The sequence below is a fragment of the Rhagoletis pomonella genome, unplaced genomic scaffold (assembly GCF_013731165.1).
Source record: "Rhagoletis pomonella isolate Grant_MI unplaced genomic scaffold, Rhpom_1.0 Rhpom_scaffold_02737, whole genome shotgun sequence".
Lineage (NCBI taxonomy): Eukaryota > Metazoa > Arthropoda > Insecta > Diptera > Tephritidae > Rhagoletis > Rhagoletis pomonella.
Window position 1 is genome coordinate 1 of NW_023461290.1, and position 26,699 is coordinate 26,699.

General features: G+C 37.5%; 1 protein-coding gene across 1 annotated transcript; it reads right to left on the minus strand.

Moving 5' to 3' along the window:
- Positions 1-18,737: 18,737 nt before the first annotated feature.
- Positions 18,738-26,459, minus strand: LOC118753672. Its single transcript, XM_036488545.1, has 7 exons — positions 26,433-26,459; positions 25,141-26,364; positions 24,811-25,109; positions 23,111-23,325; positions 21,626-21,813; positions 20,924-21,269; positions 18,738-18,968 (listed from the first exon to the last, which is right to left on the minus strand). Exons 1-7 carry the CDS (start codon positions 26,457-26,459, stop codon positions 18,769-18,771), a joined length of 2,499 nt encoding a protein of 832 aa, XP_036344438.1. The 3' UTR covers positions 18,738-18,768.
- Positions 26,460-26,699: the final 240 nt, after the last annotated feature.

Below are 26,699 nucleotides of genomic sequence, written 5' to 3' on the forward strand. Positions count from 1 at the left end.
TTTTTTGCTGCAACAATTGTTTTTATTGCTGCTTCACAAAGGCAACTCTTTTGGCAACAACAACCACTTGAAATATTTATTTGTTTGGCTTGTTGCCACGACGTCGGACGTACCTACAGAGATGGATGGATATCTGTAAGTACAGATGTAACAATAGCCAAGTGTATGGGATATGGCGCGATTATTGCTCATTTGCATGTTTTCGGATGAGTTCGCATGCGTACATACTTACGTACGTACGTACGTATATATGCATAAATGTAAGACAATAATGGTCTAATATTGCAATTGAACGTGGATATTGGCACATCGGTACATTGGAATATGAATATATGAAATTATAAGTATGCATGTATGTATTTAGATTTCTATGCTGATATACTCCGATGGAACGTTGTCATTGTGATAAATGTTTTGTATTAGAAGTGCCAAACGCTGTTGTCGTTGCAACGGCACTTATATGTATTGCCTAGTTTGGCTTGTCTGATTGTCATCAAGCTAAACTAAAGTTAAGCCCAGGGTACGACGGTTTCGGGTTTAAGGGAACATTTCAAGAGGTGGTCTATGACATGTGGGTTGCATTCACAAGCAAAAAATGCATAAGCAAGAGTTTAGCCTGCTACATTATCCAGGTCGTCAAAGTAACGAGTGTTTCTCGAGCCAGCTGAAGTTATTCCTCTGCGAAAGGTGATGGTTCAACTGCGATGACTGGGCAATTGTTGGTGAAGGGGGTGATAGTCTCCCGGTGAATATCGTAGATTGTCTGCTTCGTCATTGAGTTTATACGCGGATCGTCTGAGGTAGTTAGAGAAGCATCTGCGCCTCGATATCCAAATGATGTTCTGCCGGCGTCGCAAGGGATGCGGTAGCTGTCCGGAGTGCGGTGTTCTGACAGGTCTGTGGCTTAGAGCTGACGGGCCGATTGTCTGGTATGTTGCCAGCGACGGTGTCGTCTTTGCCCCAAGTGTTGCCTGCTACTTGAGGACTTTGTAATTTATTTCCAATTCCCGGAGTCGAGATCGGAACGCCGTCGACATGAATACCCAACCGCAGCCTGATCACTTTCCTCCTTTTGGTAAAAATGATTTTTTGGGGGAGAACGTAAGGCTCCTTGCCACAAAGAAGCGAGCTAGATCGGCGAGAAAGCCGTCTACTTTCGAGTACCGGCCATCAATCCTATTGCCGGTGGACCATATCGTTCAATTGTCAGCGTATGAGATTGGGGAAAATAGCTTTTGGTGGTTGGGGAGGCTTCAAATGTTTGATCTTGCTAAGTTATTGATAATTGCCAACCGCTATGATCATCGCCGTACAGTGTTTAAGTCGATGTGGAATGAAGATTGTCATTTAAAAAATGAAGTGACATAGTGGTGGTTGCGATTAAGGCTATGAGTTATGTGTTTTAAATTTTGCGGGAGATATACTGATGTTTGCTGGGGTCAGATGGCGATATCATTATTGTATGTTGACCCATACAGACGATGATCTCCTTGACGTTACCCCGGAGTCCGCTGCAGTTCAGTTGGAGCATTCTCGTCTGCCTTTGGGAGGCTGGTTGCGATTCGACGGTTGAAGAAAAGTGTTGTTTCCTACCTTGCATTTGTTGTGCTTTCCGCTGTTGAGATTGTTACCTTTTGGTGGTGGCTGCGGAGCTCTACAAGCAGGTGCAAGGTAGCCCCGGTAGCCCCTTGCCCACCCAAATGTGGTGCACAGATCAGAGCAGTTACGAAATAGTCCATGGAACTTGTGAAGTTAAATAAATAGGTATTAAGAATTCTTTCAGTAATGGCGTATATCTCATAAGTCGTCGGTCTCGGTTTCATGCCGCTTCAAAAACCCCTTTTCAGGAACAATTAGAGTGCTCTGCGACGAACTGAGCTGTGGGCTGTGTAAAGTGGCCCACATTCAATTCGGTATGCCATGTTGTGTTAAATTACAAGTTTTTTTTTTTTTAATTTAAGACCCTTGTAAGTGTTACGCTATTTCACGAACCACCACTAGAAGGGTAACTGAGGCAACCTTTGCCGGCATGCAGGTACAACAAAGTAGGTAATTCTGATTATAGAAGTTTCTGATCACAGAGTAAGTAGGAGTATCGAATTTTTTATTTTTGGTAAAAAAAAATGTTTAATAAAGTTAACAGGTAAGTAATGAGAATATTCTGCTAGACAGTCTTTGTGTTCGCATCTTTATGTTATAAGTAAATACAAAGGAATGTAGTTATGCACATAGAGTATGCATGTATAAGTTTAATGCATGCATGCATATATATATATATATATATATATGTATATGTAAGTATGTACATCTGACGAAACGATTTTTCTTACAGCAAATATCTAGTGAGTTATGCATACATATGTGCTTGCTATTTGTGTTGTTGGTGTTGCTCTCCACATTAATAACTTTTGCTCAGTCGTACGTGTTAATGTGACTTTATAACATTTTTCTTTGAAGTTTTGCCGACTACGCGCTACAGTGTGAAAAAAAACAAAATACAACTAGTGAAACTACATACATACTATACATATCGCACGCTAAATCAAAAACAGTCACAACTCAAAAAATTCCAAATGCTCAGGAGAGGCAAAAAACTGTTGATGCTGCGCTAGCAGAACGAAAACAGTCTTATTAGCATTTTCCAGATAAAGAAGATAGTCATGAAAAATAAGTTTTTGCGGATGTTAGAAATAGGTCCTGTGATTTGTTGTAAGAGAAAAAATAAATATTGAAAAATTTTGAGTTGACTGTTTTTGATTTAGGGTGCGATATATGTATGTATGATTTCATTTTACAGAAAGCAGAAATGGTGCAAAGTAAATCTTTGGTCCAAAGCTGTTTTCATCGATTTGCGGAATATTGAAGAATAATAATTTGCAAAGCTGATAACAAAATTTAAATTGTGTGTGGCTTTATAGAAAAAAACCGTAATTTAAGCTAAATAAATTAGATTAAGTTAAAAGAAAACTGCTGGGGCGGACGGTTGTTTGAGCCATTAAAGTACAAGCTCTCTGATGCTGATTATGATAAGAGCTGAAGAACTGAATCTCTTTTGAACGTCTTTTATAAGAGCGCACAATATCTGGGGTATGCCGATAACATCGAGGGTCTCTCAAATTTCCGTCGTTCAGTCGCTTAAACATCCTGGCCCTCTACTGCGAATCCCGCCACACAACGGTTTCATATATATATATATATTTATTGACTCTGTAATAATATGCAGCTATCCATTTACTTTCGCCCAGATGTCTCCCTTATATTACCATGCACTGTTGCTACAGCGAAAAGTCCCGATACTTTCTAAATTTTCTCCTCAATATGTAGGTCCACGATAGCCTTGCCTCCGGTACTTCAACTTTAGCGTTGCCGCTTTGTTAATTTTAAACCAAAATTGGTAATTTTTTTCTTTCATTATAAAATTTGGTAATTTGGTATTTTTTTTTTTTTAATTTGGTAACTTTTTCGATTCGATTCTACATGTTTGTTCAGTAGAGTAGATCCTCCTCTCACATAGGTAAATACAGGCTCGTTCTGATTCCACATTAGCAAGTGGCCAATGTGTTCTCGTTTAAAAAGCTATGACATTCAGTAAGGGACTTCAATTTATTTATGTGTGAGTCTAAAACTTTCAGGACAGCCTTCAATTGTTGATTTTTTGAGATATTTTCGACCACTTGTTGACATACGTACCTACATATATTAGGCGTTATCTTGGACATAACATAAAAACAGTAATCACTCTTAGAAAACAGTGTCAAATCAGATAATCTCGGTGGCCAATTAACATTACCTCTACGGGAAATTATGTGCTATGACAATTTGATGGATCAGACCGCCTTCCGTTATTTTTTGGCATTATACGGATGAAGATGCATATCTAAATGCAAATGTACCATAAGACAGTATCCATTTCTTTTAACGACGTGCAATTGATAAATTTGTTTCTTCGGCCACACTGATGTTTGAAATTCTCAACAAGCGTTTCTAGTGTTGTGGCTTTCAGTACGAGCTTGAATACAGTTCTGCATACAAAATAAGTTTGGTAATTTTTTGTTCAATTTGGTAACTTTTTCTGGAGATTTGGTAAAAAATAAAAGAAAAAAGTTCTGGCAACACTGTTCAACTTGTAGTATTAACATCTTGGATTTTAGGTAGTCGAACTTCCTCTATGTATATATACCTACTTGTACAATGTACATCCATCAGAAGGCTCGCATACGCCGTGGCACCCTGTTTGAGCTCTCAACGTAGTAAAAATTAAACATTCTCTCCTATTCTAAAGTAATCACCGAAATAAATAAAAAACAAACCATTTTAAATTTCGAGCACTTGCAGGAGCAGTTTCCAAGACAACTGCTTCTTGGGTTGTAGGCGCTAGTTGTTGTCCTCCCCCGCATTTTGCTTAACGGAACACAAAAAGAATAAGAATCGAAATATAAAAAATTAAAATGTAAATGCCAAGCAGCAAGCAGCGAGCAGCAAGAAGCCAAGGCAAGACGTTGACGAGATATCCTTTTGGCCTTGTACTTTAGTAAGTAAGTAAAATGCAAAGTACCACTTGTGAATTTCGCTTTGAAGTACTGCGGAATACCCCCCGTCCCTCTCACTTCGCGCGCGCGACTTGTGTTAGTGGAATTGGGTTCTATATTTTTTTTTTGCTTCTTACACGCTTGTATCGTATCGCTTTGTCGTGTTGGGTGTGGGTGTGGATGCGGGTGTGGGTGTGGGTGGTCCTTTGTCATCTACTCGCATTGTACTTTCAGCAAAGCGGAAGGCATCCATCCATCCACCAGCAGTCATGGCTAAGTCTTTCCCTATTGTACGAATAATACTCGCACTCGTATAAGCACTTTTCCGCGACTCGAGCCTTCGCGTGAAATGTAATAAAAACATTTTTATGAAATTTTTTACTCAAATGTTTTTCTTTTGAATGTACTTATTTTTTTTATATTTTTTTTTTGGGCTATCGCATTACTTTATTTTGCATACCCACGCCAACATAAATCCGTATGTCGGTATGCTGGTTTATATGTATATATGTATGTACAAAGTGTAACTATGAGGCTAAAGCGCATTCCCAGCGCAAATCTCTAGGAGACGGTGGTTTTAGTTTCCGCATGAAGAAAGCTTCGTAATATTTGTGTTTTCTTTATTTAATTTTTTTTAAAATTTTTTTTTTGTGAATTCTTACCGTGCGTTGCATTGAAAGTATTAAGCATAATTATGTAACTTTATTTGTTTATTTGAAAACATTTTCACGCCAAGTCTATTGTCGGCGGGCAGAAGGAACAGCAGAAATGCAGCAATGAATACAAACGGGCACGAAAAATGCAAATAACCGCAGCCAAAAAAATATAATACCTGGCAAACCGAAATATGTAATAATACAAAAAACTTGCGCACACAATGTGATAGGAATATCTGAGATGCCAAAATCCTTTTGCTGAATTAAATCAAGTTGCAATGGTTTGCATTAACATTTCCGTGCATGTACCGGAACGAAAAAAATGTAATTCACCATTGTTATCATATCGGCGCTTTTAGATTTCTTACCACAAAAAAAAAAAATGTTTTTTGACTCAGTCTTATTTGCAACCACTAGATGAAATTAATGGAAAGAACTTATGTGGGCAAGTGCGAAATAAAGCGTAACTGCGACAGAAGGCTCGGAAGCCAGCGAAAAATTGTACCGAATCTCCATGTTATTCGTGTTCCTCCTAAACTATGAAATATTAACAAAAAATTTAATTTGAAAGTTATTTAGTCTACGATTATTTTTTATCGTTAAACAGTTTCGTCAAAATGGGTAGTCCGACTTCCGTACTCTCTGGGTTTCTCCTCTCAGAATCGAGAGCTGACTGTTAGCTAGTTAAAGAAGCTGCTTTGACTGCCTCCTTTCGGTTAACCCGCCCAGGGGAACTTTGCAACTTTGAACGTCGGAAGTTCTATAGCACCCCCTTTCAAAGTGATATTGTTTGCCCCTTATGTTTAATTATTTATTTTTAAGAATTTTCAATTAAAGTACAGTTCATTCTGTAATAAAACCCATATAAACCCATATTTAAAACTTTTTAAAATAGTACAAAATATTGCAAACATTTTCATCCAAATTACAATTTTTTTTTCAGAAGTGCTAGAATTTTTCTCAGTACACAGTTTTATAGCACATTCAGGTTTAGTCTAATAATGTGCAAGTTTCAAGTAGCCAAAAACTTCCGTTGATTTTTTGGAACTTTTTCTGTCGCATTTATTTTTATGTGGAAGAGTTTTGTTAGAGAATGAACTGTACAATATCCCTGCAGTACGGGGGAGCGACTACGGGACTGATGAATCGGTAGCTACCTGGTAAACTCCGTCAATTACCGACCGACTACTTGCTGTGTATTTCAGCGATTACTTTTACAAGGCAATGTCCTAGGCGGTACTCACCATCGACTCTCTCTGCACTACCGGCAGTTACTAAACTAGTCACTTGCGTGAATTTTAAGCGCCCTCTGTCGTAGTTTTTCGCTATTCTGCTTCCGACTGGTTCGACTCTGCACTACCATGTGCACTACCACGGGTTAATAGAGTAGCTACTTATCTAGGAGTCGGTGCAGTAGCGGTTCAAAAGTAGCGGAGGGATCACTCTGAAATGGGGGTGTTATTGTATTGGCCGATACTGTATGTATTTAGCACTGCCTCAAAGCCCGTATTTCATATGAGGAAAAACAGTTTTTCATAGAAATGGTATAGAATTCTTAAAAATCAATAGTTTTCTCTTTAGGAGACTTCCAGAAATAATACTCAATTGCTTATTTTACCATTTTTTAATACTAACGATATTTTTTATGAGTGCCCCATCGCATTTTATGGGGCTTTTGGGGGACCTATACAACTATTTACTATTAAAAAATGATTAAATGAAAAATTGTGTGTTTTTTCTCCATATGAAATACATGGAAAACTCCATGGGATTTGAGGCAGTTCTAGATATAGATATATATATTTTTTCTAAACAAAAAAATGCGGGTATTCATTTCTTCCATTTAGAAAAATCGTAGGTGGTGAGAGGTTAACTTTCACACTTTTCCCCCCACAGATGCCAAAATCTCGTGGAGTCTAAGTGCACATAAGACCGCTCGTCTTAAATTTTACCTTTAAAACTGTAAATAATCCCTCTAAGCAATAAACGTAGTCCCGTAGTACACAGGATGGGTACTGCATGGATATCCTGAAAGGTACCTTAACAGCCAGCGCTACTTTTCTTTTCCACCATATTCAACTCCACACACGTGTCTCTTTAAATGAAGCGACAACTTTAAAGTTTCACGCAAAATTGCGCCATCATTTGGCTTTAAAATGAAGTCTGAATGCAAATTGACTTGGCTGCCATGTTGCACGAATCCATTCTACAAAATATACATAATAGATGCGGAACGGTTGATGATATCGTCTTTAGATATTGGCAATATGTAGCGGCAATATTACTTACCATCGTCAGCACCAAGCAGCAAGACAGCCAGCCGTATCGACATCGACATCGACATTTGGACGAGAATTCATAAATGCTAATTTCAACACGTTACACTATTGCAAATATGAATATTTACATGTGCTAGCAAACACCAATATGTTCTCTTGTACGTGCATTCAAATGTAAACATACATACATACGTAGCAGATACTCATAGACACTCTGTAGGGAAACGCCAAAAACGAACCAGTCCGATAGTAACTCCACCAAACCAAAATCAGCGAAATGTGGTACTTTTGAAAAACTTTATTTATGGCACTTTTTCCAATTAGAAATCTATGTATATCTCAGGTGACGAATTTAGAACTGGGCCGGAACTATGGGAAAAGGAATGCAGAGGGCGCTTGTTTACTTTACATATGTAGATATATGTTTGGCGGCTTTTTCGTTTAATTACACTTCAATTCTGCACTTCGCAGATGCTTTTTCATAGTAAGTTTGGTAATACAAAACAAAAATTTGTGTTAACATTTTAACATCTTGGGACCTTCTGGAATGTAACCAATAACAGCAAGCACCTCTGCAAACTCAGCTACAGTCAAAAGTATGTAAACGTACATTTCTTACAATCATTCAAACAAATTTAATTTCAATTTGAAAACACATTTCTTTGAAAATAATTTAAAATCGCACACACGGAAGAACCGTAAAGATTGAAAAATCATTTTACTTTTTTCTTTCGTCTGTCGATTTTAGAACTGGATCGGAACTATAAAATTAAGGACTACATAGTTCCCAACTAGCGAAAAAGGGATGCAGCGGGGGGCAATTACCAATTCCTAGGACATCGCCATGTTAAATTCGCCACTTGTTTGCATGTAAAAGAGAGTACTGGGTCTAAATGTATTAGAAGCGCACCAGTTTATAGAAGTAGAGAAATTTCCCCACAGGGCACGAACATGTGGGTACACACACGCACTACATATATGTATGAACTATATTTATGTATTTAGTAATGCGAACGTTGGCGTCAACGAAGTGAACCCAACTGCTTCAGCAACATAGTAACTTGAATCACTACGCATCCCTGTAGAAAATTGATGAATCACTCGACGAAAAACTTGATTTGTGCGAACGTGGGATATTGTGAAGATAAACAATAGCCAAAAATTTGTTCGCTTATCACTTGCCACCTCTTCAATATCATTGATCATTTAAAAGAACAGAAAAATTAATAATATTTGTTTTGATTTCTTTTGTCATATTTCGCACTGGGACCCCGAAGCCAGAAACGCTGTAGTTAGCATATGCCATGCCACTCGTAAGACAATGAAAGGATCTCCTCGCTTCATGTACTCACGAAATCCTTGAAACAATTTCAAATGAAGCAATCAAGGATTTCACTTGGAATCCACCAGCACTTTGGCGCCGTCCAGTCGCTCGACTTTGCATACAATTCAACACATTCTGGCATGAATGAGGTGTTTGCACTGCCGTGCGTTTCAGATAAGAGTGTGAAAATGCTTACAAGCTGACATGCATATCTACAAATCCACACATAAACTTGCATATGTATATGGGCAAATCTAAAAAACAGGTAACCTTTGTGTTATTTAGCTTTATTTTCACTGTTGTAAACTAAATCAAGCTGGTTGCTTTTGGATATAATTCCTTGACGTATACTTGAAGCCTCAAAAAAAATTTGGATCAATTTGCTGCATAACTTTTGAATTATTGGTGTTTAAATTTAAAAAAATAATGAAAACAAGTGAATTTTTTATGTAATTTTTAAGAGGGGCACAATTAATTATGTGATAACTTTTGAAGCACGCCATATTCTGATTTGAAATTAAATGGGCATTTAGCACTTATGTGTACACTTCATATGTAGTAGGTAAGAAAAGTGTGCCTTAAAAAATAACGAAATGGCAAGTAACTCAAAGTCTGTAACTCCACATTTCACAATTTTCAAAATTTTTGGTTTATCGCGTATAGGTTTTGAAGCATTTAATTTTAAGAACCTTTTAGGTATGTGTTGCATTCTACAAACAATTACGAATAATTTGATACCTTAGCAAGATGTGTGCTTTCAGAATAAACTAACTTTTAAAGATAAAATATTCTGCGATCTTGAGCGTAATTTTTATTCCAAAAACACCTTAATTGAAGGCACATTTGGAAAATACGTCGAAAAGATCTAAATCTTTTTATAACTGCTAGTCCTCATAAATTTACATATACCTGTAAAATGCTTCAAAAAATTTGTCTCTAGAAGTTTGTAAAAACCCTGATTTACAACTTTTAATGATGCTCCTTCTTTTAGTCAGAATATTTCGAGAGTGGTATCAAAGCAAATTTTTTTCGACAAATGTTCTGATAGTTGCTCTTACTTAATTGGAGCCTTCTGAATTCAATGGCGTCCTAAGTTTTACCCTATTGGCTCCACTTTTCGAGATAGCAGTACTTGAAACTTTGCTTAAATTTTAAGTATTTTATAAAAAAACTCCTTGAGTTTTGAAGATATTTTACTAAAATTTCGCACATAACCGTTTTTTAATATTACCTTAACTATTCCATAAAATCGTCGAAATCGGTTCACTAAAACATCTACAACTAATTGATCAGAGTGGTTGTTTTGCGTTATAACTCCTCCAATTAAAGAGGTTAAAATTTAGTATAGGTTAAATTTAACATATAGAACGCATACAATTTATTATTCAGATATGAAATTATAGTTATAGCGCAAAAACACATATCTGAGTAATCAGTTGTATTGGAGCTATATGTTAATGTGAACCTATTTCGATAATTTTAAGGAATAATTAAGGTAATATTAAAAAACTGTTATGTGCAAAATTTTAGTAAAATAACTTCAAAACTGAGGGAGTTATTTATAAAATAGCTAAAATTTAATCATATTTTCAAGTACCGCTATCTCGAAAACCAGAGCGAATCTGGCAAAACGGAGCATGCCATTGAATTAAGAATGTCCCAATTAAGTGAGTTCAACTTTCAAAATCTTTGCTCAAAGTTTACAACTTGAACAGCGTAATTTGCACCCAGCTTATTATTTTGTTTTCCATTTCATGTTTCTTCCACGTCTAACTTTTGAAGCACTTGATAAAAATGAATTACACTTATATTAATCGATTTATTAAGAGATTACGAATAAAATGATATATAAAACATAAGTGTGCTCACAAATTTAAAAATTAAAATTTTTTTTTTGAAAGTGTACCTATTTCTTAGATTTGCCCATATACTTACATATGTAACTATGTTGCCAACTCTTTAGTGAAAGTACCAAGGCATTGCCTCTAATTGGTTTTGGCCACGCATTAAAAGGGCTAAGCTTCTGATAAGCGTTATGAGCGCACACTGACCAATGTTGATCTCATCTGGCGCAACACTTTGAAATTGAATCGATTTTGTAAATGTTACCCTTTAGGCGTAGCATTTTTGAAGACAAATTATAATCAATCATAATTTTACGGTTGGTTGGTTGAATTCGTGAGGCTAATGACTAGAACTAGCGGGGTAAAAGGTGAAAACTTTCATAAAATTTAACCAACCTTAGGTGATCAAAGTATGGCTATACTTCGTGATGGGCAGCTACAGCAGACGTATCCGAGTTGAGTTACATTTAAGTATGAAAGGAAGTATTGTGCTTCAAACCCAGTTTGGCAGCTTGAGGACCCAACGACCAGTATCTTGTGAAAATGACATTTGCAAATCTGTTCACTACGCTAACGGTAATATCAGTTTGCAATAGGCCGGTTAGTCCAAATCCAAGTTCTGGCCGATGATATGAAAAGGATTTTCTATAGCACAGAAGGAGGTTGAGATACTTATGCGGCATGGCTCCTAATGAAACGCAGACTCACAGGAACCTTGCAGAACTGAGGCGATTCGAGCCTAACGAATTTTTGCTAGGCTAATCTTCAGCAGATTTGAGGTTGCAGTACTTCGCAGTGCAAATAGCACGGACTTTCGCTTAAAGGATCTGTTTCTTCTTATTTGGCTTGTTTGAGGTTTATTGAGGTCGTTTGTCGGTTTCGGCTGAGCCCAACAAAGTTTCGCCAGTTGCCTCTCTTCTTTGCGGATTTGCGCCAGATCTTTATCCCAAGTGCGGACATCTCCTTCTGCACTTAGTCGTTCCATTGTGTTGTGGACGCCCTTGCTTTTGTTGTCCACCTATGGATGCGGAGTCAAAGGATCTTTCCAATCTGTCATGGTGCCGTAGCGATTCAGATTCGCAGCTCTTATGACGTTTTCTAGCGTCAGTTTGAACACACCGCATGTCTAAAACCTCATTTGGTCTCAAACGGCGCGGAGAGGTGCTTCCAAATTTGGACGGAGCTCTACATAGATGTATTAGTTTTGCGGGGATCCCAAATTTCTCGTAAACCCAGTAAATAGTATCAGGAGCAAAAAGCGCTTCCAAAAAAACCTTCCTGAGTGTCAGGAGGCCCTCCATTCTGCATTCCTTTCTCCTTTCTATTTTGGATGGAGTGGCACAAATTGAACGCCTTCTGATTTCGCTACCTATAAAAGCGCTGCCAGAAGAGTTTTTGTAGCACATACTTCAGGAGGCCTTTTATTGCAACTTAAAGTGCAAGGACTTTTAACCCTTCTTGGATAAGCCAGGAATGAAATAAGCCACCGATATTAAAATCCGCAATACTCAGCAATTTACTTTGGAACTATCGGTGCAAATAGAGCTTCCGAAATATCGCGAAAGCCGTGTCTCTTTCCAATCATTTGATATTTTTGTCCTACTTTTTGTTTGTTTAAATTTCCAAAGCACGAGTATCATCACATCCCTACACTGTGAATTGTTAAACACAACAACAAAAAAAAAAAAGAAAATCTGTTAAAACCGTTAGTGTGCAATACCAGCTTGCAAATGTGTATGTAATAGCTAGCGTATTGTCAATTTTCAATCACCCGTTAGCTTTTACACAAATTCAAACAATGTGAAAAGCGAAAACAGATAAAGTTAAAATCCATTAAATAATGTGAACTGAAAATTTGGTAATGTGGCTTCAATGCAGTATTGTCATAATACTAATGACAATTCGATCTGTGTACATATATATGTATGTGTATGTATGTTGATGTGCTCCTAAATCTATTTTGAATCTAAATCTCTAAAAATGCTTAGCAGAGCACTCACACATACATACAAGTAAGTCTATGCACAAATGAATACACATAAATGTTGAAAAATTCCCCCGCCATTTGTTGCATCACAATATTGAGTCATTGTTTTTGACTTTAGGTTGGTGGAAGAAATGGATTTAAAATGTTTTGTTTTGTTGTGGAGCGATTAGAGCGCAGACCGCCAAATGTCAGTTACGATTTTTGTAAATTGTTTTGTCAAATTTGGTGAAAGGATCAAATTACAATTACATTTTTAGCTGTTCTATGTTCTTGTTTGGGCTACATCCTCTTATTCTTTGGTGAGGACCGCCTAAGCGATTGTGGCCGAGTCCAAAACAGCACACCAGTCATTTCTCTTCTTTGCCAACTGACGCCAATTGGAAATGCCAAGTGAAGCCAAGTCCTTCTCCACTCCATCGTTCCAAAGCAGAGGAGTCCTTCCTGTCTCCAAATCGAAAAAAAGGGGAAAACAAACTGACCATGTTGTTCTAGACGTACAATCCGAGGCTAAAGATTTACTCGGATCACTATACTGCCGCAGCCAAGATACTCACACGTCTCTGTATAGCAAAAAAGGTGTGATTCGCAATACTACATAGAAAGGTTCAACGTCGCAAATCTGCAATGATTGTAGTTCGGCTTTTTACAGCATGAAAATAAGCCACCTATACACCGCGACGCACAGTGCGGCCGAAATCCAAAAGTGCAGACAAAATTCAAGCTTTGAAAAAAATGACTCGAAATTTCGTACTAGGGGGTTTTCGGGGTCACTAATTACTAATCCGCTGTCAGAATTGCAAACTTCAAAATGGCGGTTCCAGTATGGCGTCTGATATATTTCGAGCTTTTTAATTAGATTTCTTAGAAAGATTTTGAGTATGCTGTTTTATAGCCCATTCAATTTTAGTGTCACAAAGTCCTTACCGTTGATTTTTGACAATTATTTTTTGTTGACGGTGCCACTCATTTTCTTCCATACGAAGTATATTCGATGACATGAATAAAAGGAGCAGCATCTTCAACAAAAAAAAAATGTTCAAAAATCAACCGTAAGTCTCTACTACTTAAGCGTGTCTTTATTATACTTGAATTAAATGGGCTATAAAACTGCACACCCAAAATCTTTCTGTGAAATCTAGTTAAAAAGCTGCACATTTTTACATACAGGTGAAGCTTATATGTACCCAGCAAACATTTGGAGTCATAAATGAGTCTTTAAGGAGTCCAATTTCGGAGAGAGGTTTTATGGAACATCATTTATGCACCGAAATTCGAAAATTCACTACTTCAGATCCGTTTACATGCAACTGTTTGTTCAACTCAACTTCATAACATAAAACAGCCCTGGAAGTATTTTCGAAATCATAACAACCCGGTTCACGCAAATAAGCGATCAGCTGATTTCATAGAATTTGTCGATGAAGTTGACTTAGTTCGAAATGTGAAATTGAGCGAATAAAATTCGGATAGCTAAAATCTGTCGGTTTAGTAAAAGTTCTGCTAATTAAAAACCTCGGTTAATTGCAGCTGAACGACCGTAAAAATGGGTTTCGACTGTAGTTAGCTTATTTGTGGGATTTCTATAAAATATACAACTATTTTACTTTGAGAACACTTCTTTTTGCACTTTAAAAATACTTTTTCGAATTTTAAATTATCATTTTGAAGTTATGTCCGACGAGAGTTCGAATATGGGACCACCTACTGTAGCATATATAAACAAAAGTGTAATGTAATAAAATAAAGTCAATAAATAAACAACTAAAAAAAAATGTTTTTCTTATTGATATTTGGTGTCCAAAAGTAGTTAGTTACACGTTAGTTGACAACTAATGCAGAGGTAACCACCTTTGACTATTTCTCGGCCATCGCCATAAAAATATAGTTAGCTTTTCTCAAAGAAAATTTACAGAAAAATAGTGACCTTTAGTTTCTTCTTAATCAACCTTAAGTTAAGTCATAGTCAGATACATTTCATTCAAACACACATACACACATTTACATACATACATATGTATATCTATATGGCATATTTGTACATCGAACGAAAATCATGTGCGCATCACAATCAAATAGCACTTGCATCGCATGCAGCGACAACAGTTGCCCCGACAAATGTGACACGTGCGTTCCTCGCTCCTCGTACAACTTTGCTTCTTCTTTTTTTGCAGGTGTTGTCCGCACAAATACAAACCATGACGCTCTTTGAATTGCCATTCACTTAAGGGGATGATGTAAACTCGTTTCATGTAGTGTATGTACATTTATGTAAAACGACAACCGAATACAACTTTAGAAAAAAACCCGTTCTTGTGTTCGAATCACAGCTTTATTAGATTTATAGTATTGCTTGAATTTGAAATTAGCCTAGTGGAATGAAAAAAAAACCCTTAAATGAAATGATGTGCAACTGAAATGGGAGAAATTAAAAAAAGATAAATGAACACCTTTTTCGTTTACCCAGCCCATAGAATTCTTTGGAAAATAAGCCTCTATCCAAATTGAAAACCCCAAGAATAGCCCTCTAAATCCTCCAAAAACACGAATACCGAATACCTGTTTGGAAGTAATCACATCGCCAAAACACAACAAATATTTACGTTATATACTCGTTAGTCGTGCTCCTCGGTGCCGCTTGGTCGTATGCCAGCGACGTCAGTTCAGCAGCGTGATGTGCATTCAAATGCGTCGATAAAATGGTAATTAATTGCGTAATTTACACATTCACGAGCGACTGAATACGTCGAGCATGCAACGTTAGCATCAAATCCTTTCATAAGCGGTGAAGAAGGCGGGGCAGCAGCAAAAAAAAAACAGCGTATCATTGAGCACGTGGCCATATAGCAAGAAAAAAAAACAAGTCGGAAAAAATCCAAAGGCAAAAAAAAACTGGTTTGAAAAAGTCGAGTTGTCACTTGGTCGGTGCACAAGGACGACAATTCAGCGCCATATACACTGGCCGGACGTGATGTAGGAAAACAAACACAATCCCTATACACACACACACACACACTCGCATGCATACATCAAATTCAAACGACTGACGACTGCAGAAAAAATGCATAAAAATACGAGTAAACAAGTGCCGAATTCAGGGCAGGATGCGGAGGGTTTGTTGCGGTTGCGTAACTTTCTTTCTTCTTTTCTACAAACATATGTATGCATGTACATTTTCTAGCATTTTTTTTTCGAACTACCCCCGTGTACGAGCTCGCGCTTGTGTGTGTGTGCCTGCTCGCTTTTAATATCCTTTGCTCTGTTCAAAATTGATTAATGATCTGTGCAAAGGATGTTACGCCTTGTTCACAACTACGGCAACCACTATTTTACGCTTTCTTTTTTTTTTTTGTTTGTCCGCCACCAATGCAAGGTTTCGTATGAACTCAGCACTCGGAAACGGCGGTGACAAATTCGGGGGAGGTTGCCGTGTAATCAGCAGCAAATCACTGAACACCGACCGCTTCGGATGAAAATAAGTTTGTTTTGTCTATAACAATGTCATTACGAGGCTTCGCCTTTCCGCTGAAGCACAGCTAAGCTAAATTCTGGGTGCAACAATCTTGTTACCGTCTATTCAGATAATCGTTGTAGAGCCGCAAACAATTACCGACTGTGTGGCTAATGTGACACATATTGCAACAAATGACGGTGATATACATAAATACATATGTATGTATGTATGCATGTATGTATGTATACATATATACTTACGCACAATAGTTTTGTTTTTTTTTGTAAGGAAAAATCATCGAAGGTCACACCGCGAGCGCGTCTGTGTAGGACCCTAACCCGAACTAAACTTAAGTAACGCTCTCTCCGGTACTAGATAGTTATTGTCAAATATTTTGTTGGAAGAAAATAGTTTGAGCACTAAGCTCTAAGTTGGTTACAGACCTGATTCGATCCGTAGAAGCTCTAAGGAAATCTTAGAGACTAAAAAATGTTCCCTATTCGGGCGCCTTCATACGTTTTAGCCGCGGTCAATTTAGTTAGCAATGCTACTTCTATTCTTGCATTGTTGCTTCATTTAGCTTTCTCTTTGTTTCGCTCCTGTTGTATTTCGGCAATTGGTTATTCGGACGAAGTGCATCGTTAGTAAACCGAATAGTAAGTTAAGGCAGTTTAGACAGAATGATTGGTGCATATGGTTTGAAACTTAGTTTGGCTTCGAACACATCTGGTAGGTCCTTTGATGGAGTTAGTGATCATGCTCGAAAGTCATTTTACATAAGAGGTATTCACCAAATTGATCCAAGTGTCTTGGTACTCGCATAAAAGAGCTGCTCAGTTGAAGCAACAACTTTCACAACATTCGTCGGTTTGAGTTAATCAGCTCTTTTGCTCGACTGTCCGGTCACTTGCTCAATTAAGTGAAAATCCCTATAATCGTATGGATTTTGGTGCTGTTTCAAGTTTGGACATGCGGTCGCATAATGAGGTCAAAGTTCATATTTATATCGACTTTTGAAAATCCACTTTTGGGTACTTACATGTGCAGGGCGGCCTCATTATTCGCCACAAAGTGAGCTTCTGGTAGCTGTCACAAAAGCAGATTGAAAGTGTACTGAGTGGTTGCTTTTAAGGATTTGAGGATCATGACCAGCTGATCTGTGATATCCTTAATATTTTTTTGGTATTTATTTATTTGGTATATTTTGGGAACCGGCGCTCTGAACACGTTGATCGTCAGCAGGATTATTGCCGTACTTTATCGTTGAAACGCTGCTTTCACTTCAGCATCACTTTTTTGTTCAAATGGGTCTTCTGTTCTCTGACTGAATAACTGATGTTGGAGTGTGTGCTCATCAATGCTAAATTCTCCTGATTATGACCCTTTCCTTCGAGCTACTTATGGCACCTAAACATTTTTGTGCATAGATTTTTTAAACTCATTCGTTACTTATTTCGTTTGTTTTTGTGAACTCGCTGAAATGTCTTTGCTCACAATGTGTTTAAAAATCCAAATTGTTATTTATTGAGTTCACTGATTTTCTGCAAATATAACTTTCGTTTTGTTTAACTTGACATTTCTAAGCACATATATGTATGTATATATTTTCATTCATACATATACATACATATAACAGCAAAAGCATATTTTTCCAGTGCAAACACAAGTGTTACCATTGTTACAATTCATGAGACGAGGAATTTTTCGCTGTTGTTATTCGTCACACAATATCAAGCATTAAATACATGCACTCGTACGAGTAAGTGTGTAGCTCGTAACACTCGTTCCAACAACAGTTGTCGCCTGCGAACAATGCATGACAAATTTTGATTTTCTGCGTATTTAATCAATTTCAACCATCTCATCCATTTCAGCTATTTTATTCATTCAATGTGTTTCGCCCTATAGCCCCATTCAGCCGTGCCGCCGTGCAGCCGAGCACCCAACCATCCATCCATCCATTCACTAGTTTGTCTGTCTAATCGTCGTTTGCTTGCCTTCTCAGTCAGCGAGCGCAACATGGTGCAGTCGAGATATAGGAACAACAAACACTCTCGATATTGTCAAATGTGACTAATTTCATGCTCGCGCGTCAGCGCCCACTTTCATTTGCCTCTGATCTGCTTGGCTCGAAATGCCCGAGGGTGGGCGGGCGGTCGAAACGAGTGGGTGGGGGTGGCAATGGTTGTTGTAGCGCCTTTGTCAACTTGGCGGAACACATTCTTTACCTGCACCTGCAAATAGCAAACTGAAATGCACAAACGACATGGAACATTGGATGACACGCGTGATTATCTCTGGAGTTCTGTCAGTTGGAATCTATGTTTGTATGTACATACATACATACAAGCACCCTATTTTGAATTGTATGTGCATATAGATGTACATATGTATGTGTGTCTGTCTGTCTGCCTGTGTGTGTGTGTTGAAGTACTTTAGTTAAAGAATAGCATAAAATGGCTAAATACGTAAATAAAATTTATTTTCAACGAATTTGTTTTTATTCTATTAAATTATACGCTATTAATAGTTGCTAATCGCTTTACTTTGTGCCTTCCTTTTTGATTTTTGATTTTGCTATTTTCCTTTCGTGCTTATTTTTGTAAAATATTATTTGGAGTTTCCTATCGATGCAATAATATTAAAATGCTTCTTTATTTGCAGTGCACGATTTTTTTTTGCGAATTTTCTTTTCTTTTTAAGGCTCAACCAAGTCCTTAGAGCAACCGCTGTAGCCCAGTTCTTCCGGCCGAAAGTATGAATTCTGCATGCTGTAGAGCCGATCGATGGGATTGACCATTGGCGACTGTGTGAGTGGCCCCATTAACTGTTGAAATGTGGAGTAGCTCAATCCGAGTACGGTACTCAGGAAAGGCTCGTTCATCTTGTTGCAGTTTTCTGAAAATAGAAGCAGAGTCGATCGTAAGTGAAATGCAAGATTTAGGGCATATTGTGAACGAATGCAGCAGAGTCAACGTATGCAGTTTTATTAACTAATTCTTCTGAAAGTTTTTTTTTTTTTAACTGTAACTTATAGCTGGGAATAATAACGACCGAGTGATTACTACCATTAGTTAGGCCCCAGGTTCGATTTATTATCCTGACAAATTGAAAAAAAGGGTTTTATTCTTATAAGGGACGCCCGTCGCCAAGCTAGGGCAAAGCTTCGAGGATTTTCTGCGATAAAGAGGCTTCTCATGATTTTATCTGAGATAGGACCAGGCATTTCTAATGAATTTTTCGCCGCTAAATTCGAGCTTGAATCCAGAATTGCTCTATCTCATCCAGCTACTTAAATAAACTAACCTAAAAATGTAGCATAGCGACATTTTTGTTACACGAAAAATATTTATTTTAAATTATATCTCTTGCTCTATCACATGCCGTTAGGTTTTCTCAAATTTAAAGAATTTTACTATTGTCCCCTCAAAAGATGACCTAAAAAATGCACCGAGGTAGTTTAAAAATTTCAAATTGAAATCTCTTGGTTGGAAAATAAGATATTCGAGCAAGAGATATTTTTTAAAATGCATTGTATAGCTTTCAGAAAAAAAACATCACGATACTAAATGGGCCAAACCCGGATTTTTTCTCAGATGTGTATTAAGCAGTTTCAGGTTGAATAATAAATTCAGAAAGAAGAATATTTTTACATTTTTCGCCAAGAATATTGAAAGTGCATATAAAGGACTTAACGAAATTAGAAATAGCAAATAATTTTTATGATTTTCACTCCAACTGAGATTTTCCCCACAATTATTCTGCAAGATATTTCTTTTTCATTTATAATTTCTAAGCGGGTTTTTATTCAAAAAAGGACTTGATAATACCTACTTCTTAAAAAACAGATTGATCGATAAAACTATTAGGTACGCTTTCAATATTCATATTTTCACCTGAAATGCAAAAATACGTAACAAAAATCATGGTTGAAATGCAAAAAGTCATAACTAATAAAAAATTCAAAATTCGCTTTTTGATTTATATGATGGATTTCATCGAATTACAACTCCCCACATCATTTTATGAAAAAAAAATTAAAATATTAGTCACGACTTTTTCGACGATGTTGTTTTGTGCATTTCAGATAACGATATGTACTTAAATATCACTAATTTACTTTAAGAGTGTCAAAAAAGCAAAACTCGAGATAAACGGCTTTAAAGTTTTGAATTTATATATATCTACATATGTGTGTACGAAGAAGGTTTATAAATCGTCGGAACCTTTTTTGGTTTCTTGTTGTATGTTCGCCGATATCTTTTGACTACGCGAACCGATTTCAATCATTTTTCCACCGTAATTATAACATATATTTTATTTAAAGATTTCCGCCAAATATTTCGGAAAAATATGTATTAAGGTTTACGTCGAGTTATTTCCGGACAAGACTCCGTCAGAAAATAAGCGATATCCAAGGGCTTTCCCGACTCGACCAGGACTACGATCTGTACGATCGCTGATCGCGAAAATTTCGTGCATTTATAAGACTTTATAAATATTAACAAAATTAAAAAAAAATTTATAAATATTTTTCCAAAGCACTCATGGAAATTCGAATTAAATACTACTGGTGCTAGTGATTTGAACTAACTTTGAAAATATTCACACACTTTTTACGCGACTGCCTTAATTTTAAGTGACTACAAAGGAAATAATCTAAAAATGCCGGTTTGGGCACTCACGAAACAGGCTTGCTTCACTTTTATGATTCTTTTGCATTTACATAGTAACTGCGCATAAATACATATTTACGTAAATAAGTGCTAGTAGAAGCGTAAAAGAGTAGCAGGTAGCGTCAAAGAAGCGCAAGTGCAAGTCTCTTACCTCCTTTGATATTGTTAGCAACGCACCTTTATTGGTTTCCATGCAATTAAATGACGTATTCTCATTTTCATCTTTGATAGAGCGCATTTTTACAGCGCCATCTGCACAGGAGGATACACCGCCAACGCCAACGCCAACGCCACTGCCACCCCCACCACTGCCACCCCCACCACTGCCTCCGCTGCCAATGCAAGCGGAAAACGGCGAATCCAGCAGCGATTCACTGTCACTGTGAGCTTCGTCTTTAATCTTCGCCAAATTGCTACTGTCCGATTCTTGAGAATCTTGTGAGTCGCTAGCTCCTTTCGAGTGTTCCTGCTTCGCCTTCTTTTGGATTTTTTTCACCTTGGCACGCTGATTTTGAAACCAAACCTAATGTGGTGAGTAAGCAAAGAAGTGTTGGCTATTAGTGTACATAAGTTTGAGCGGAATTTAATACAGTTTTCTGCAAGAGGATCTACCTTTATTTATTTTATTTTATTTTTTTAGTTTTAGTATTAGTATGATTACACACATTTTTTTATTTATTTTTTTAAGCCATAATAAAATAATGTAGTCACTCACACCTTCCTGGTAATTAGACTAACTGGTTAAAAATTATTATTTTCTAGTGTATTTCATTGTTATAAACTGAATAAAAAATACGGGTAAATAACAAGATAACCAGGCAGGTGTGAACACCCTTAATGTTTCAAAAAAAAATATGTTTACATATAACGCATCTTTACCTGTACAATTCTTAAACTTAATCCAGTCTCCTTTGCTAAATTCTCTCTTACTTTTCGACATGGTTTTGGCGATAACTCAAAAGATGCTTTGAAAGCCCTTCTCTGCTGTGTATTCAGAATGGTGCGGGGTCGCTTAGGACCACGTCGTCCATCCAATTTCGGCGTAAATAAGTCGTCGCCATAAAAATCTGCGCGTAGAGAGAAAATAAATTAAACAACACATGGGCACATACATACATACATATAAACACATATGTACATTAGACCATTCCACCTTACACGCCACCAAACAAAAGTTCCCTGTACACCTCTGAGTCCTATTTCTGAGTATTTTGCAGGGCAATTTCCTAAAAACATTTTATTGTTTGGCGATCCTACATACATACATACATATGTAGGTGCACCAAAAAATGTAAAAACTTTTCACTAAAAAGCCATAAAGTATGTATATTAGGGCGGGTTGATTTTTTTTTTTAAATCGTATAGCAAAAACGTAAACTATATAAAATTCTAAGAAAATTCTCCGAAGAAACCATGTATCTAAAATAAAATCCTAACCTGCGCCTCTCGACTTGAAAATTTATATGGCTGCCTTTGCCAAAAAAATAAATGTTAGAAAAAATAGGTTTTTCCAAAAAGAAATCGAATTTTCTGAATAAAATTGTTTAGTAAGGTAGTTCTTTTGCACTTTATATTTTTTCTACACTCAAAATTTTTTTTCATTAAAAAAAATATTCACCCAAGCACGCAAATCAGAGGAGATGCAAATTGGGGTTCAACTGCTTTTTTGATAATTGAATATTTTGATTAGTCTCAAAACAAAACCTGCATTGCATAAACTTTAATATAATATAATAAAACAAAATATATTTCAAAAAAAGAAAATAATTTTAGCGAAAGAAGAGGAACAAAATTTTCAAGTCGAGAAGCGCGGAATAGGGTTTGATTTTAGACCCATGGTTTCTTCAGATAATTTTCTTAGAATTTAATGTAGATTACGTTTTTGCTATACGATTTTTAATTTTTTTTTCATCCATACAAATCAACCCGCCCTAATGTATTTTTTAAATAGTTCTACTGGAATATTTGAAATATTACCTTAGCAAAAGTATAATGATTTTTTGCGATATTTAATTTACTGGCATTGGGGTGAGACGTTATGGTGATAAGAACTGAGATCTGGTTGGTAAGTATCAGAACAGAGTACCTGAGGTTAAAGAAAAGAAACTGCTACTTTCAAATCCGATTGTAAATACAGAAGGTGTGACGAAAAATGCAAAAACCAACCACTGCGGTCGGGCAAAAAAAAAATATATATATTTTTTCTAAATTGCCTAAATTTTTTTAGAACCAGAGGTGTAAGGCGAACTTTTTTTCTGGTATGGTCGAATGTACATACGAACAAGTTTGCAAACATTTTCATAGCTAAATGGTGAATGAAAACTAGCGTATTTTTAGTTTCGACTTTTGTGATTTCCAACCTACCATAACCCTGCAGCATTTCCACCTCCTTTTCATAATCCAAACGGCAGAATAGTTGACCCTGCTTCACCACATACTGCTCTCCCTTCTTCAAGATGCCGCCGCATACTACGCAGGCAAAACATTTCAAATGGAAAACGCTGTCAAAAGTTCGCATAACCAGCTCATCAGAGGCGATTCTGTGACCACAGCCGAGGCATCGATTGCGCAGAAATTGTCTGTGAGTATGTGTATATGTATGTATGTATGTAAATGCATTAAAATGTAATAAGGTAACTTTGATGAAATAATTTTAGATTAAAGTTATGAATACTAGATACTAGTTACTGTTACTACTACTACTACTACTGTTTACTAGATACTGTTTAGATTTCATACGTGACTTATAGATCTGTGTGAGAGATCATTTTGCAACACCTCGAGCCAATCGGCCTTTACCTTTCGAAGGCTTTCCAATGACGCTTTAAGAGATCAATGCAGGAAGGGATAACTGAAAGTGCCTTGCATGCCGGTTATATGCAAACTTTATTAACTTAAAAAGATAAAATTTTTAAAAGCACATTTTCAATACCTATTCGTCCTGGTATACCAAAAAAACTGTATTGTTTTTAAATGCTACAGAATTTTCTTGCTCACTTGGTACCCATATTTTTATTCTGGCTGCATTTCTTTATTCATTCTGAACGTGTGGAATAAACCTGTTTGTTTATTTATTCTTTAGAACGTTCCTGATGATAAGTTGACGTATATTTCAAATGCATTCTGTTTATTCCGGCTGTGAAATGGGATTATCCGGAATGTATAAAGAAACGCAGCCTCTATATTACACTGATTTTTTTTCTTTAAAATTAATTAATTAATTAATTAAAGTCCATGAAACAAAAATTCCTGACGACGGAGTGAAAAACTAACAAGTAATTTTTAGCAAAAAAAAAACCGACTTCAACTCTCATATAAGAAAAATATATATATATATATATATATCTCTCATGACCCACTGATCGGATCTTAACCAGATTCCGATGCAAAAAGAATTATCGAAATCGGTTGACGTGGTCCAAAGTTATGCGGTAACATACATAAAAAAAAAATAAAAAAAAAATAAAAAAATATTCCGACGAACAGATAACCTCCTACTTTTTTGGAAGTCGTTTAAAAACACAGTTTTACTATATTTGCCCTATAGTTTCGTGAGTATATCGATTTTTTCGCGTGTTTTTGAAATTTTCCTGTTTTTGTGGCACGGTGTAATAGAATGAATAATTAATTGCGTGGAAATTATTTATACATAGAAAAAAGTAATTAATTTTGTCTAATAATGAAGTGAGAGTAACTGAAATTTTACTAGTATAATATTTGAAATATTTTGCCTCTAACCGAATTCTAAGAGCAATACACAAATATTACGTATACGCCCTGACAATTGATTGGGATTCAGCGTTTATTTAATTAGATTACTTGAACGCCTTAAAGCTCTTCAAGCTTTCATTTGTTTGGTTTTATGTTATGTACTTATACTGTACTTGTTTTTAAATGCACATACCTACATACATATCTACTAAATATGAAATATGTAAGTACATTTCATAACCATTCAAACAATAAACATACTAACGGTACCCAAATAAATGTGTATATACAAACATATACATATATATATATATACGCATACATATTGCAAATCATGAGCAAATAATATTTACCTTTCATAGTCTATGCGACAATAAAGTTTGCCATCGCGCGCATAACAGGAGTGGAGCAAGTGCAGGGCGCAGGTGGCGCACTTGAGGCATCCCTCGTGAAATGAAGTGTCCACGACTCGCATTATGTAACGATCACAAATTGGCTGACAACAATAGGCACACTGCGTTGCGTCTGATGCCGCGGCGGTGCGGCAAGTCAAGGCTGACGAGGACATCGGCAAATGCAGGGACAATGATAATGGCAACGCCATAGGGAGCCCGAGTGCAACAGCGGCCGCGGAGTCACATTTGGTGCCAGCCTTTGTGGCGTGGCGCAGTGATGTGGATGGCGTGGGGGGGCGTCGAGTTGCAAGGCGGCGAGTTGCCCTCGATTGGAAATTGTGTATGCGAGTGCGTGTCGAAATGCATTTGTATGTGTTGTTGTTGTTGTTGTTGTTGTTGTTGCTTTTGCAGGAGTGAGCCATGCGACTGCATAGTGACAAACATACTGCTGTTGTTGTTGGCATTGTTTGTGCTGCCATTGTTGCCATTCAGGCAATTAGTTAGGTTACTATTGCCGTTGTGGTCAATACAATTGTTGTTGCTGTTGTTGTTGTTGGTATTTGTGGAATACATGGCAGCCGTGTTGCAGCCGTCATTACAGTGGCCGCCTCCCCCCCCAAGCCCACCGTCGCCACCGGCAGCAATACTCAAGTTGAAATCATCCATTGCTGTGCCATTGCCGCAGAACAGGGAGGCGGGACCCAAGGGTGGCGGCGGCCGCCCCGTACCCGGACTCGCAATCGGCCCGGCTACTGATATATTCAACTCCATTGGTTGATGTGGCTGCTCCTGCTGCTGCTTCTGACCGCCATTGCCGGAATTGCTCATTTTGTTACAGTTGCTGTTGTTGTTGTTGTAGCACTTGTTATCATTCATGGAATTGCCATTATTTTTGTGGCTATTGCAATTTCCCATGACATTTGTGTAAAATGTCGTTGATGCCGATGTTGCCGATGCCGATGCCGATGCCGATGCCGATGTCGATGTCGCCGCCGATGCGGTCGGTGTTGTCGGATTTCCGTTTATTTCACCGCAGGCCACTCCTCCCGCGCCACCACACAACACCTCCCTGGACGGCACTGAAGCGGCTCTTACGCCGTCCGCTGCCAAAGCCAAAGCTGCTGAGGCCACCATTGTTGCTTCTGTTATTGCTGTTGGCCTCGGAGTGGTTGACGCCACGACGTTCGAGTTGCCGGTGCCATTGTCGTTTGTTGTCGCACCGGAAGTTGTTGCTTTCAGTGCCGCAGCCAGTGTTGTTAACATTCTTTGACTTCCGCTCATCATCATCATGGGTGTGGATTGTTGCTGCTGTTGCGGCCGTTGTATTGGTGTGTGACACTTGAGGCCCAGTGGTACTGCCGAGCCGAGCCCATGTGTGTGGGAATCACGTTGAGTACATTGGCATGCGTGTACATAAATATGTGCGTGTGCGTATGTTTGCGTGCGTATATGTGCGTGAGCGATGGATAGAAAAACATTTAAACAATTTTTATTTGAGCCTCGTAAATTCCACTTTAAATGGCAGCCATACTATTTACCCTACAACTCTCGACGGCCAACAATTGAATGACCACAATTACAAATTTCGCATTCGTTTGCGACACCATTGCGCCAGGCAGTCAGGCAGACAGTCAGCCAGGCAGGCAGTCAGTCAGCCAGCTTTTGTGGTCATGCAATGGACTTGTTTACAAATTGGGTCTGCGCCAGTGTTGACCAAACAAAATCGAGCCACATCGGCGCGTGGCAGGGGACTTGAACTGGACTGGAGTGAATTTGTGGTTTTGCAATTATGAAAATAACTGCATTGTGGATATGTAAACTGTTCACAAATACTAAACTAAATTTTT

Coding starts and splice junctions, on each gene's coding strand:
- LOC118753672 (XM_036488545.1), bottom strand. CDS start 26,459: ATGGTGTCGCAAACGAATGCGAAATTT. Junction 21,814..23,110: donor GGAAATGCTGCAGGGTTATG/GTAGGTTGGAAA, acceptor CTCTACGCGCAG/ATTTTTATGGCGACGACTTA. Junction 21,270..21,625: donor TAAGTTTAAGAATTGTACAG/GTAAAGATGCGT, acceptor TCACCACATTAG/GTTTGGTTTCAAAATCAGCG.